The 13,232-nt window shown below is 41.0% G+C and overlaps 1 protein-coding gene across 1 annotated transcript; it reads left to right on the plus strand.

Moving 5' to 3' along the window:
• The first annotated feature begins 4,045 nt into the window (after window positions 1-4,045).
• LOC112190524 (polyol transporter 5) lies at window positions 4,046-6,457 on the plus strand. Its single transcript, XM_024329958.2, has 2 exons — window positions 4,046-4,517; window positions 5,047-6,457. The coding sequence occupies exons 1-2, from the start codon at window positions 4,403-4,405 to the stop codon at window positions 6,408-6,410; spliced, it is 1,479 nt and encodes a 492-aa protein (XP_024185726.1). The 5' UTR covers window positions 4,046-4,402; the 3' UTR covers window positions 6,411-6,457.
• Window positions 6,458-13,232: the final 6,775 nt, after the last annotated feature.

Genomic DNA, 13,232 nt, shown 5'->3' on the forward strand with positions numbered 1-13,232 from the left:
CACCTCACCCTAATTAATTTAACATCTGCTTGAACTCCCGATCTACTTTTAAACAAACAAACTTCTAGAGCTAGGATCGGAGATGCATGTCTTTTAAACCACCAGTGGAGCAACCACAACCATCTCCATTATTCAAGACTGAGAATACATATAATACAGGAATTATAGAGCACTGGCATGTACTGGGATACGATAATGTTCGTGTTTTGGTGGAGAAGGCTCTCTTTGCTCTCCTCCTTGCAGCATTTTACAACATCTCTTTTAAGAAAGAGCAACTAGTGTTTAAGAACTAAGAAGGCAGTTGAGAGGATTGAAGGTGATGGATGTCCCTTCATAACATATGGTCAGATCAAGAAGACGGAAGTCTTATTCGGAAGTCTTATTCGAAGGCAACAAATGCACTACATATGGTGGCACTGGCAGAGTGGCAGGAAGGAGAATGTAGTGGTAAGTTTCTGGATTCATGAGAGATACTTGATTTGAATCTGTTGTAATGAAGTTAAGGAAGTGTTTTTCACTCTTCTTTTCAGTTATTCTGGCACTTCAAAGTCAGAAGCATACACACTTCGTAGGCAAAACCAATCATACTATTCAATAAAGTGGATGCATGAACACTTATAACTTTAACTCACCTTTTAAGTTTTTAATATAAATATAGGTGTCATGACATAGAGTGACTAATTGAGAAATGGTGAATGAATAGGTTTACCCCCAGAGTATATCCACTGCTCAGAAATCAAATACTCAGTGTTAGGTTTTATTGTAATTAAATTACAATGTTGTTGGGCAACATGTAGGGACGGAGCCACTACAAGGGCTGTCGATCTGGGCTGTAGCCCAAGGGAAAATTGGGCCAAAAACTGCCAAGTAGGGGTGTAGCCCAGATCGATTTTGATTCCACCTTCCAGAGTTCCAGGCTCCAGCCACCGAGCCACCTCCCTACTCAGAGTTTCAGTCCGCCTGAGCTACCTCCTCCGCCACCGTCCACCGAGCCACATCCACTGCTGTTTGCATCTCTGGATTCTCTGCGACCGTGCGACTCCAGCTCCTTGAACTCTTGAAGGCTTCAAATCTTCAATCCCTGAATCTCAGATTCTCAAGTAAATTAAACATCGTATATCCAATACCCATGCTGAATTGCTGTCTTGTTGTCTTGCTGATGATGTTTGAATCATGATTTCGTGATGTTTGGTGTTTAGGGTGAGGTCGTAATTGGGAATTGGGAATGGCCGAATGGGTTGATGAATGATGACTTGATGTTGATAATTGGGAATGGGTAATGGTTTGATGTCGATAATTGGGAATGGGTTGATGTTGAATACTTGAATTTTTGATAAATGGGAATGGGTTGAATCGGTTGATGAATGGTGATGTGGTGTTTGATGTTTGGTGTCCAGATTCCACATAATTGGGATTTAGTTAGAATAATTTGACATAGATAACCACGATTTATGATTTTGCAGATCAAGGACAAGCTGGCGGAGTTGGCCGAGGAGGTATGTAGAACAGTAGAAGAGATAAGGATGCTCATATTCCTCTCGGAAATATAGACATGAAGAAGTTTGATAAAACGAAAACCCGCAAATATTGGTGATACGTTGGCTCTCTCTCTTCTCCTCCATGCACTGAGAATGTCATCTGGAACATCTTTGAAAAAGAGTTCTGCGCAAAATATTTGTTATGCTAAAATTAGCCCAACCCTCCCAGGGCTACGTCCCTTGCTACATGTTTTAGTCGCTCTATCTGTATTGTTTAGATGTTGAACTTATATATGTAATTCTTATATCATTATTATTTTTATTAAAAAAAAAAAAACTCTTAGCCCACCCCATCCTATCATTACATATGTCAGTGAGAATAGAACTCATGATTTTTACAATGTTTTATTTTTTATTTTTTGAAATAGGACGTTAAGCCTTTCATATATTCAAATATAAGTGATTACACAACATGACCTATCCCCGATAGGGCTACGTCAAAATCAAGCCATGCAGGTTACCCTAAAGCAACCAAATGAAATCACTATGGTAATAGGACCAAAAATCAAACCTAGACAATGTTAGGGCAAGAAAAGAAATCAAAAACCCCAACTTATTTGACAAAACTCAGGACCACCCTACACAGAGGGGGCATCCCCAGGATCCACAGTTACCACACTCATAGAAGTAGCCTCCTCCACGGCGGTCTCCTCCACCACCATAGTCTTCTCAGATTCAACTGTTATCATTGGAGAAATCTCCTCCACAATAGCATTCCCCATAGGAACCGCCCACACCGCCAGATCTTCCACCATAACCAAAGCTTTCTTAGCAATATGAAATTGACACTTCTTAACTTTCTGGGTTGAAACAGTCCCCAGCTTCTGAGGGTAGATCTCCTCCACCCTAGGCTTGTTCTTTGCACCTAAAAGCCTACCCACCTTGCGTTTCTTTTGGGGAGAGACAATCAAGATACCCGCCTGGTGAGGTAAAGCTAATTCAGGGACAAAATCAATACTCACAGGTTCAGTTATGGGAACAGGAACCACAGATCGGGCTTTCTTACTGTACGTCACCAATTCCCTAGCCTCAGCCGTCCTTTTAGTCCCATTGACCATAGGTTTCTCCATCGGTTGCCGGTGTGGGGAAGGGATGACCAGGAGCACAGGTTGGGGACGAGGGGGCGTCACTTGCTTTGCTAGCTCCTCTGTAGCTTGGCCAGGTGCAGAGAGAGACAAACTAGAATGGGAAGGATTGCCAGTACGAGTAGCCACGCTACTGCTCATAGACAATCCTGCAGCAGCCTGAGACGTCGGCCTCGACGTGGACCCAACCCAACAAAACCAAACACCAGGGGCGGGTTCGACCTACAGTTAGAGCCTCCCACCTCCAAACGCCCAGCCTGATGCTGCGCCCCAGCCACGACATCGGTTCCAGACATATCCGGCGGCCTTGTGCAGCCAGATTCCGAATGTTCCAGTAAGCCACAAACCCTGCAGAAACTAACCATCTTCTCATACCGGAAAGTCACCCTAGCAGAAACCATGTCCTTCCCTGTACCAAACTCGAAGAGCATAGGAGGGTAGGCTTGCTTCACTGGAGTTGTGATCAGATGGGAGATGCGAATCCTAGCCTTCAAGCCACGACGGATGTCCGGCCAACTGAAGGACCTGACCCAGAGACGCACCGATCATGAAGACAGCTTCAATGGTCATCAATATTGGAGGAAGGCCAAGCACTTCCACCCAGACCGGGATCGCTGGGATGGGCACCGACTCCGCCTCATATCAGCCATCATACACGGCCAAAGCAAACATAGAGCGACTGTAGAACCACGACCTTCAGAACAAGATCTTGTCTCGTTCCTCAGTCTTGTTAAAGTGCAAAATGAATCGGTGGCCTTGATTCCGGATAGAGAGTCTCTGTTTCAACCCCCACACATTGGCCATGGTCGCCATGAAAGGACGTGAGTCAAAGTTCTTCTTCTGAGAAAAAAGCCTCCCAATTGCATAGGACTGGCTAGAGATCGCCGACGAGTCCGCAGTCCCGAAGCACAACCTCCCATTCTCCTTGACTGCGAGCACAGCAGCCATGCGGGCTGAGACCTCCTCCACCATCATGAACGTACGACGGCTATGCCAAAACTTCTCAACCCTAGAGAAACCCTAGCGCAGAGAGTTTTTCTCTGTAAAAATAATTAAATTATGATCTTTACAATGTTAGAATTATAATTTACTAACAAGTTACAACTCACCAACAAAATATAACAAGAAACATTAAAAAAAAAAAAAGTAAAAAGAATTTTAATAAAAGATTATTGAAAGACAATAATGGGGTCAAATCCTTGTGCTATTTTTTCTGATCAAAATCTTAGTTTATCAGTGAAACACAGTAATTAAATAAGTGCTTTGTTTTTTCTTTTTCTTTATTTCTCATTTGTGCAGACCATTAAATTGTCATCTGCTATTTATTGCTCTCATCAAAGAGATGGACTCCCTCAAACTCTTTTGTTAAGATAAAGATGGAATGGGATATTATTGCTCATTACTCGTCAGTTGTGAATTGGCTCTAAGTGTTACCCTCCTTTCTTTCTAAATTCACTATCCCAAAACCTAATTAGGGATTTACAGGATTCGTTTAGATTTGGATAACCGACAACAAAGGTTTACAGAGAAGGACCTAAAGACTAGTGCCACCTTTGTTGTGACCTGCTTCTGTTGCTGAACGTGTTCTTCATTCATCAAATCATGTCAGCACTTTTCACATTTCCATTCAATAATTCTGCTTCTCTATGCAACCACAAAGCAAAGCTCATTCACTCTCTCTTTCCCACCTGCATATCAAATCCACCTCTTCAAACCTGAACCGCCTGAGAATCGAATCGCAGATCCTCCTCATCAAACAATTGCAAGATTTTGGAAATCATGGATGAAATCGAGGCCTCTCATTCAGAAGATCCTCTTAAAAAATCCGGGATGAACAAGTACACAATCGTCTGCGCTCTTCTTGCCTCCACAAACTCCATTTTATTGGGTTATGGTAATTAAGCCTCGGTTCATCCATGAATTACTCTTCAGTTTCACCCATAATTACATGAAATTGAGATACAAATTTCGGGTTTTTCTTTTCTGTCGATTTTGTTCTGCATATATTCTTTTGTAAGAAAAATAACTTTAAATACAAAAAATCTCTAGTACAACCCGACCATAGCTGGTCGAAACTAATAGTTCTATTAACTGAGGGAGGGATAGAGGGCTACTTCTCCATTTGGTCTTGAATATCCCAAACCCAAAGTTGCAAGGCGTCCGCCATAAAATTTGTTTTTCTAAAATTGTGCTTGATAGCTTTTCAAAAAAAAAAAAATTGTGCTTGATAGCTTTTCAAAAAAAAAAAATTGTGCTTGATAGTGAATCTTTCAAAACTTCGAGTAATTAGTTGAATGTTTTTTATGATACACTTGAGCCTCCAAGGTGTGCAGCAGACACCATTAATACAATCAATGATTAACTTCGAGTCTCCTTCAACTTCAATATTTTTAATACCCTTCTCGTTTGGCTTTGTTCTGCAGATACTGGAGTGATGAGTGGTGCGGTGATTTTGATCAAGGATTATTTCAAAATCACACGAACCCAACATGAGATCTTGGTAGGAACCCTCAATGTGTTCTCTTTAATAGGGTCACTAGCATCAGGCAAGACATCTGATATTATAGGCAGGCGTTACACCATAGTGTTAGCTGCATGCACATTTCTGATAGGTGCACTCCTCATGGGCCTAGCACCGTCCTATCCGTTTCTAATGGCGGGGCGGTGCGTGGCCGGAATTGGTGTCGGCTACGCCCTCATGATCGCTCCTGTGTACACAGCCGAGCTCTCACCTGCCATGAACCGGGGTTTTCTGACCTCTCTGCCCGAGGTGTTCATCACTTTTGGTTTGTTACTTGGGTACATAGTTAACTATGCATTGTCTGGCTTACCATTGCACTTAAGTTGGAGACTAATGTTAGGGTTAGCGGCGGTGCCGGCAATTGGTATTGGTTTTGGGGTGATAGCAATGCCTGAATCTCCTCGTTGGCTTGTAATGAAAGGCAAACTAAGTGAAGCGAAGAAGGTTCTGATCAGAACATCAGCTACTGAAGAGGAAGCTCAATTGAGGCTTGAGGAAATAACTGAGGCTGCTATTCAAGGCCCAGAATCGGCCCATGAAGGTGGTTCAGTTTGGAAGGAGATTTTGTTACGGCCCACTAGGCCCACCCGGAGGATGCTCGTTGCTGCTATTGGGATCAACTTCTTCATGCAGGCTTCTGGAAACGACGCTGTGGTGTACTACTGTCCGGAAGTGTTCAAGGCTGCCGGAATTCATAATAAAAGACAACTCTTTGGTGTGAATGCCATTATGGGCCTTTCCAAGGCCCTATTTGTGTTGTTATCGGCGTTGAAATTGGACAAGTACGGGAGGCGACCGCTTTTGTTATTGGGCTCGGCGGGAATGGTGGTCTCATTATTTGGGTTGGGCCTCGGGTCAAAGTTTCTCGAGCATTCGACTAAGAAACCGACTTGGGCAATTGCGTTGTGTATCGTGGCAGTTTGTGCTGATGTTTCTTTCTTTTCAATTGGGCTTGGGCCCATAACGTGGGTCTACTCTTCGGAAATCTTCCCAATGAGACTACGGGCCCAAGCTTCGAGCCTCGCCATTTCGGTGAACCGGTTAGTGAGTGGAGTGGTGTCAACGACATTTCTAAGCATTTCTCACAAGATCACATTTGGGGGAATATTTTTCGTGTTCGCTGGAATAATGCTGGTCGGTACGGTATTCTTTTACTTCTTCTTGCCGGAGACAAAAGGCAGGACCTTAGAAGACATGGAGACTATTTTTGAAGACAGAGATACAACTAAGATCAATAGGGTGAGGGAAATGAGAGATGTGCCATAAGTGTTCGACGAAATTGATTATTTTTTTTCGTGGTTACAATGTGTGAATATATATAATGTATGCAAGTGTGTGTTATCAGTCTTGATTTACAATGCAAAGTGACAACTCACTGGTTCATAAGTTCACAGGTTATGTAAACTCTAACATGACATGATTAATTAAACAGATAGGTCGAAGCAACTTGATCATCGTGAGTAGAATAGAAGAACTGAAAATATAAAAAGCTTGGACAAGACAAGATGATGACAAGTAACTAGGACAAAAACAGTTGTTCACGGGTGAATGAAGCCCGTGCTTGCACACGCACATTAGAAATTCACTGACTCATTTTCTGGATTCCTAGAGACTGATGGAGATAGTAAAAGTCCAGACCACCTTTCATGACTCTGTTACTTTATCCATGGTGTAGGTCCTGAAACTGCATTCCCATCTTTTTCTTTTCTTGATTTGCAAAAGCCTGAACTTGTACTACTGCTCTCTGCCCCCCGGTCACACAGGAGATGCCATAAGCTTACGGATTGCATACAACACTGTAGCTCTGCAGCTCTGTGGTTTAGACAACGAGCAAAGATCTCACGTTTATTTGCTTCGTGACTTTTATCTCGACTAGTTTGGAGCAGTTCAGCGAACATTTCAGCTTCTAACTCTTAAGAACTAAAATTCAAGTGTGAGTTGGTGAAACCACGTACTTTGTTGTTTTTGTCTTGACATCTTTGAGCCAATTTTTCAAACACTTTGTTTGCACATTTTTAAGAACTAAAATTCAAGTGAATTCACGAATAAAGCCAGGCATTGGTATTGCATATTTAGGTGAGTCGCTACTCCAACTAGTTTATTCAAAATTTCAAATTAACAAAACAACCACAATGGCACAGAAAATGAAGTTGTAGATTGCAAGGGTGAGGAGTGTACTACAAGCTTGGCTGATGGTAATTTGGTTGATTGCCTTTGTCTGCTAATCTATTCCTTTCTGGGATTCATATAAAAATCTCTTAGTAAAAACACCACTTGATGATCACATAGAAAAGTGACACAAGCTAACGACCATTTTACCCAAAAGTCATGCTCGAGATGTCAAACACTACTCCCTCTTGAAAGTTCAAAACTCCGTTTGAAATTTTCAGAGCCTTTATAATCTCATAACACCCAGAGCTAGCATGAAAGAAAGTGATGGTGGATGAGGAAATCCATGTCCATAGCAATGGTTTTCTTCTTGTCACAGAGCCAAGTTTTCCACTTGAAAAGTGAACCCAACTGCACTAAACTGTTTGTTAGCTCTTGGTTTGCTTGGGGATTTGGTTGTAAAGGCTCAAGGATTGCACTGCCTCATTTGTATTTGCTCTCTTGGAACCTTCTAAGACTTTGAGATGCTCATAGCTAGACCTTGATTCATATTGCAGGTGTTTTCATTGACCCCTACCCATTTGTTTTATTGGGGAAATTTGAAAAACTGAGATGTAGTATCTATGAAGATTCAGGGTCCTTATAGTTTTGCCAAGAGTTTAGGTCCTTTGGAAGTTTGTCCTCTAACCAGTGGACGAATTGGAAGCAAACATGAACATGTTGACAAAGATATGGAAAATCAAAATTGCAGATTGAAGAAATAATAAAAGACGATGATAATATATAGTTTCTTTCCATATAGAACATGGAAAAGGTGACAATATTACCTTTGTCCTCCACTCTGAATCTCACATTTCAAATCTCTAAGACTCTCCCTCTAATATGAATCTCACTTGGAAATTAAACCAGTTATGGTGGGTTACAAGCACACATGTTTAGGGGAGGACTTCTAGGGCACCCCTTTTTATGCAACTCCATTTTCATTATTTCTATTGCACAATTCTTCCCGTTTCAAAAGTTGGATGAGAAAACATTGCTTGGAAGGAAGAAAAGGGGTTGAGAAAGAGAAGTACCATTGTTATTATTGATAATGTATATTAAGCTAACAATTTTCTAACATCCAATCTTAAATAAAAGATGAAACAGCAACTAGAATATGAAAGGCTTCAGTACTATACAAAGATATAGAGAAAGTTTGTTACAACAACGTGTATTAATTAGGCTAAAAATTAATATCTAAAAAGAATTCAAAAGGTATTGATAGAACAATTACGTTTAAATTAGTTGATAACATAGAATGTTTATCTTAAAATGACCAAGAAAAAGCAATTGGACAATAATAGCAACTCTTTAAGCACATTTTACATCTTGTACCATAAAAAAACAACTTATTAGATCCGTCACTTGCACAATATTTATAATAAAAAAAGAGTAGATCATAATACATATTAGCACTATACGTATCAGATTCGTGAGTATAATTTGAATTGTTAATGAGTTCACGAGCTCACGGTGGTTGTATCGAGCGAAAGCTAGACTGCGCCTACAGAATAAGGTATTGCAGTGCTGCCCAACGACAGCCTCCCCATTTTCTTACTTCAAGCATCTGTGTGCTGTTTGCTTTTATCCAACTACAATACTCAGGCCCCCCCACCATAAGAAAATGGCCAAATCTCTATTCTTCTGAAACCCCTGTTTCAAATTATTACCAGTAAAAATAAAGCAATGAGAACAGAAGGTTTCTCAGGAGATGCCAGACCCAGTCAGGAGCATCAAGGTCAAATTTTATGAGAATATTCTTGCTACCCCTGAGTTTTGCAATTTATACAAGGGTTAAAGGCAAACTTAAAGCCTGTTAACATCATCACGATGTCTAACATTATACTTTCTATGTTCGAAAAGTCTTAATTTCACTCTGGACATAGGCTAAGATAACATTTCAACGTACCAAATTATAATACACCATCAAGGCATCAAACCATGAGGTTGTAATGTTAATTTGCACCACTTAATGAAATCTGTAAAGAGTTATAATTGTGATTGATTTAGTTTTCCTTCAATTGATAATCACCAATATATACAGATATACAACCTTGATCAACAAGGAAACTCTATAATTTAGGGATACAGATAATGCCATAATCCTCATGTACATGATTTCCTAAAAATACAAAAGATACAAGAAATCTATTCTTAATTACATAATATTTTCAACACTCCCCCTCAAGTTGGAGAGTGGATGTCAAGAACTCCCTACTTGTGCAACAAATTCTTAAACCTTTCTTTGCCCAATGCTTTTGTAAAAATGTCTGCCAATTGCTGCAAGGTTCCTACGAATCTAGTGCGAATGGACCCATCAATTATCTTGTCACGGATGAAGTGACAGTCCATCTCAATATGACGAGTTCTTTCATGAAAAACTGAATTTGCAGCAATGTGTAAAGCTGCTTGATTATCACAATATAACATGGCTGGTTTGGCAATAGGTATGTGCAAATCAGCAAACAAGTTTTGCAACTAAGTAAGTTCACAACATGTACCTGCCATAGCTCTGTATTCAGCTTCAACACTTGATAAAGAGACTGTTTTCTGCCTTTTAGTGCGTCATGAAATAAGAGATTTTCCCAAGAACACACAATAGCCAGTGGTAGAACGGCGAGTAATGGGACAACTCGCCTAATCAGAATCACAAAAAGCTCTCAAACTTAAATCGTTTTCAGTATGCAAAAGAAGACCTTGACCAGGACATGACTTTAAATACCTGACAACCAGAAGTGCTGCAGCCATATGATGTAGATGTGGCTCATGCATAAATCTGCTTAAAACATGAACTGAATAGGTAATGTCAGGTCTGGTGATGGTGAGATATATGAGGCGGCCAACCAAACACCTATATGTTGCAGGATCCTTAAGCAATTCTTCCTTATTTGACAATTTTGTTTCTTCCATTGGAAACTCAATAGGTTTGGCACCCAAAAAACCGATATCCTTGATAATTTCCAAGGCATACTTCCTTTGGGACAAATATATACCTTTTCCTGAACGAGCAATTTCAATCCCAAGGAAATACTGAAGATCACCCAAGTCTTTAATTCTAAAGCGGGTATGCAGAAACTGTTTAAGAGCCTTAATAGAGTCCAAATTATTCCCAGTGATGAGAATAACATCAACATAAATCAACAATAAAGTAAGGGAATTACCAACCTTCTGAATGAAGAGAGAATAGTCGGCCTTTGATTGAGTGGCTTTGATTGAGTGAATCCAGCAGAAAGTATAGCCTTAGTAAATTTAGCAGACCATTGTCGTGATGCCTGTTTCAAACCATACAAGGACTTGTTGAGGCGACAAACATAATTCTCCCCCTGTCGCTGAAGACCAGGAGGAGGTGACATGTACAGTTCTTCATGGAGATCCCCATTAAGAAAGGCATTATTAACTTCAAGTTGGTGAAGGGACCAGGCTTGACAAGTTGCAAGAGCAAGAACACAACGGACAGTAATCATCTTTGCAGTAAGGGAAAAAGTATCATGGTAATCGATGCCTGCAGCTTGTGCCCTTGGCAACCAAACGAGCTTTATAACTCTCAATAGAACCATCTGCCTTACGTTTAATCCGGTATACCCACTTACAAGCAATAGGCCGTTTGCCAGGAGGAAGAAGAACAAGAGTCCAAGTATTATTGGCAACAAGAGCGGCAAGCTCGGCATCCATGGCAGTTTACCATTTAGGATCAGAGGCAGCTTGAGCATAAGAGGTAGACTCCTCATCCCTGCTAATAACAGCAACATAGGATAGGTGCAGCGGTGAATAACACTAATAGGAGATGAAATTGCAGAGAGGATAGCGTGTACCTTTGAGAGGATTCGGCGGAGGAGATGACAAAGTGTGTGGAGGCAAAATCACTTGCTAGCAAACGTAGTCCTTGAGATGGACATTAGGAACATGTGTACGTTGTGAGCGTCGCGGAGCAAGGATAGGATCTTGGTCGGCCAAAGGAGGAAGTTCAATGGCAGGTTGTTCGATGGGAAGAGGAGAGGAAGGATAGGAGGCTGATGTTGGTTCGTTAGAGGATGGCAACGAGGTATCAATCCTGGGATGGGATTGTAACGAGGTATCAATCCTGAGCGGTGCAGGTTCTAGAGAGGAAGAGGGAGGTGTAGATGGTTGAGGTGAGATGGTGATGTCAAGGATAGGAACATGAAGCGGCAAGGAAGGAGGAGAAGATGATAAAATCCCTTGAGAAGAGGACTGAAAATGGAAAGTATCCTCTAAAAAGATAACATCACGATTTGTAAAAATCTTTTTGGTTTCAAGATTATATAACTTATATGCTTTCTGACCAATCGATATCCAATGAAAATGCATTTATGAGCATGTGGAGAAAACTTTGATGATGGATTAACAGAAGTGGCAAAAGCTACACATCCAAAAACACGCATTCGAGAATAATCAGGAGGTTTATTGTAAAGTACCTCAAAAGGAGTTTTCTTGTGGAGTAAAAGAGTGGGCAGCCTATTAATTGTGTAGGCAGCGGTGAGAAAACATTCACCCCAAAATTGAAGAGGTAAATGAGATTGGAAACGAAGAGCTCGAGGAACTTCTAGGAGGTGTCGATGCTTGCGCTCAACAACACCATTTTGTTGAGATGTGTAAACGCAAGAATGCTGAAAAAGGACTCCTTGTTCTTGAAAGAAGTTGCGTAAAGAAAGAAATTCAGCACCATTATTAGAACGAAATTGTTAAACATGGGTATTAAATTGAGTCTTAACATAGGCAAAAAAATGTTGAAGTAAATGATGCGTCTCACTTTTGTGACGCATGAGAAAAACCCATGTAAAACGAGAAAAATCATCCACTATAGTCAAAAACTAATGAGCACCATTAAGAGAAGGCGTCTTATGAAATCCCCAAATATCACAATGAATAAGGGAAAAACATCGAGAAATTTTTATTGAACTGGAAGAAAAAGGTTGGCAGGTTTGTTTAACTAAAGGACAAACCGCACATTTATTAATAGAATCAAAAACAAAAGAAAGAGAATTCTTGGCTAGAAATTGTAAACGAACAGGAGAGGGGTGTCCCAAGCGGCGATGACAGAGATCAGATGAGATGGTAATATGACCGGCAAAGGGATGTGTGGTAGGAATAGTGGAAGACAACGCCACAAGATAGTACAAATTTCCACGTCGCTTACCCACACCAATCATCATCCTTGTAGCCAAATCCTGCAAAATACACCAAGAAGGGAAAAAGGTTACTGAACAGTGCAGATCATCTATAGTGCGTCCAACATACATCAAATTAACATCGAATGAGGGAACACAAAGCACATCCCGCAAAACTGCATTATTAATGGTAATTGACCATTTCATAGTGATGTTTGCCTTGGCTCCACTAGGCAAAGAAACAAAAGGAAAAGATGCATTCTTGTGGCTAATAAAAAGATGTGGTGAATTAATAATGTGGTGAGTTGCTCCACCATCGATTATCCATCGATTAGGATCCACCAAAGACAAACCTGAGGCAAACTCTGTAGCAGAAGCGACGTTAGCCTGAGGAGTTGGTGGCTTAGGATTCAATGCAGCAATGACCTGAGTGTATTGATCTTCAGTCAGGTTGGGAAGTGTGGCTTGCAGCTCCTTAAATGAAGGTGTGCAATCAACATGACTAGCAGAGGCATCATTGCATGGTGGAGGTCGATTTCTTTGTTGTTGATTGCATTTATAGAGTCGATGACCAGGTGGAAAGCCATGTTTCCTGTGACAAGTCTCCTCAGTATGATAAAATTTGTCACAATAGGTGCATTGAACTGGAGTACAATTGCGAGAACTGCTGCCTTGATTACCCAGATTAAGAGATTGAGGCCTGGGATTGTTACTGATGGTCATTGCTGCTGCGTTGGATGGAGCAAGGGCAGCAACACCAAGTTCTCGCTGCTTCTCTTCCTGAGTTACTGAAGCATAGGCTTGTCGCACGGAA

This window comes from Rosa chinensis, chromosome 2, assembly GCF_002994745.2.
Source record: "Rosa chinensis cultivar Old Blush chromosome 2, RchiOBHm-V2, whole genome shotgun sequence".
NCBI classification, from domain to species: Eukaryota; Viridiplantae; Streptophyta; class Magnoliopsida; order Rosales; family Rosaceae; genus Rosa; species Rosa chinensis.

Coding starts and splice junctions, on each gene's coding strand:
- LOC112190524 (XM_024329958.2), top strand. CDS start 4,403: ATGGATGAAATCGAGGCCTCTCATTCAGAAGATCCTCTTAAAAAATCC. Junction 4,518..5,046: donor CTCCATTTTATTGGGTTATG/GTAATTAAGCCT, acceptor TTTGTTCTGCAG/ATACTGGAGTGATGAGTGGT.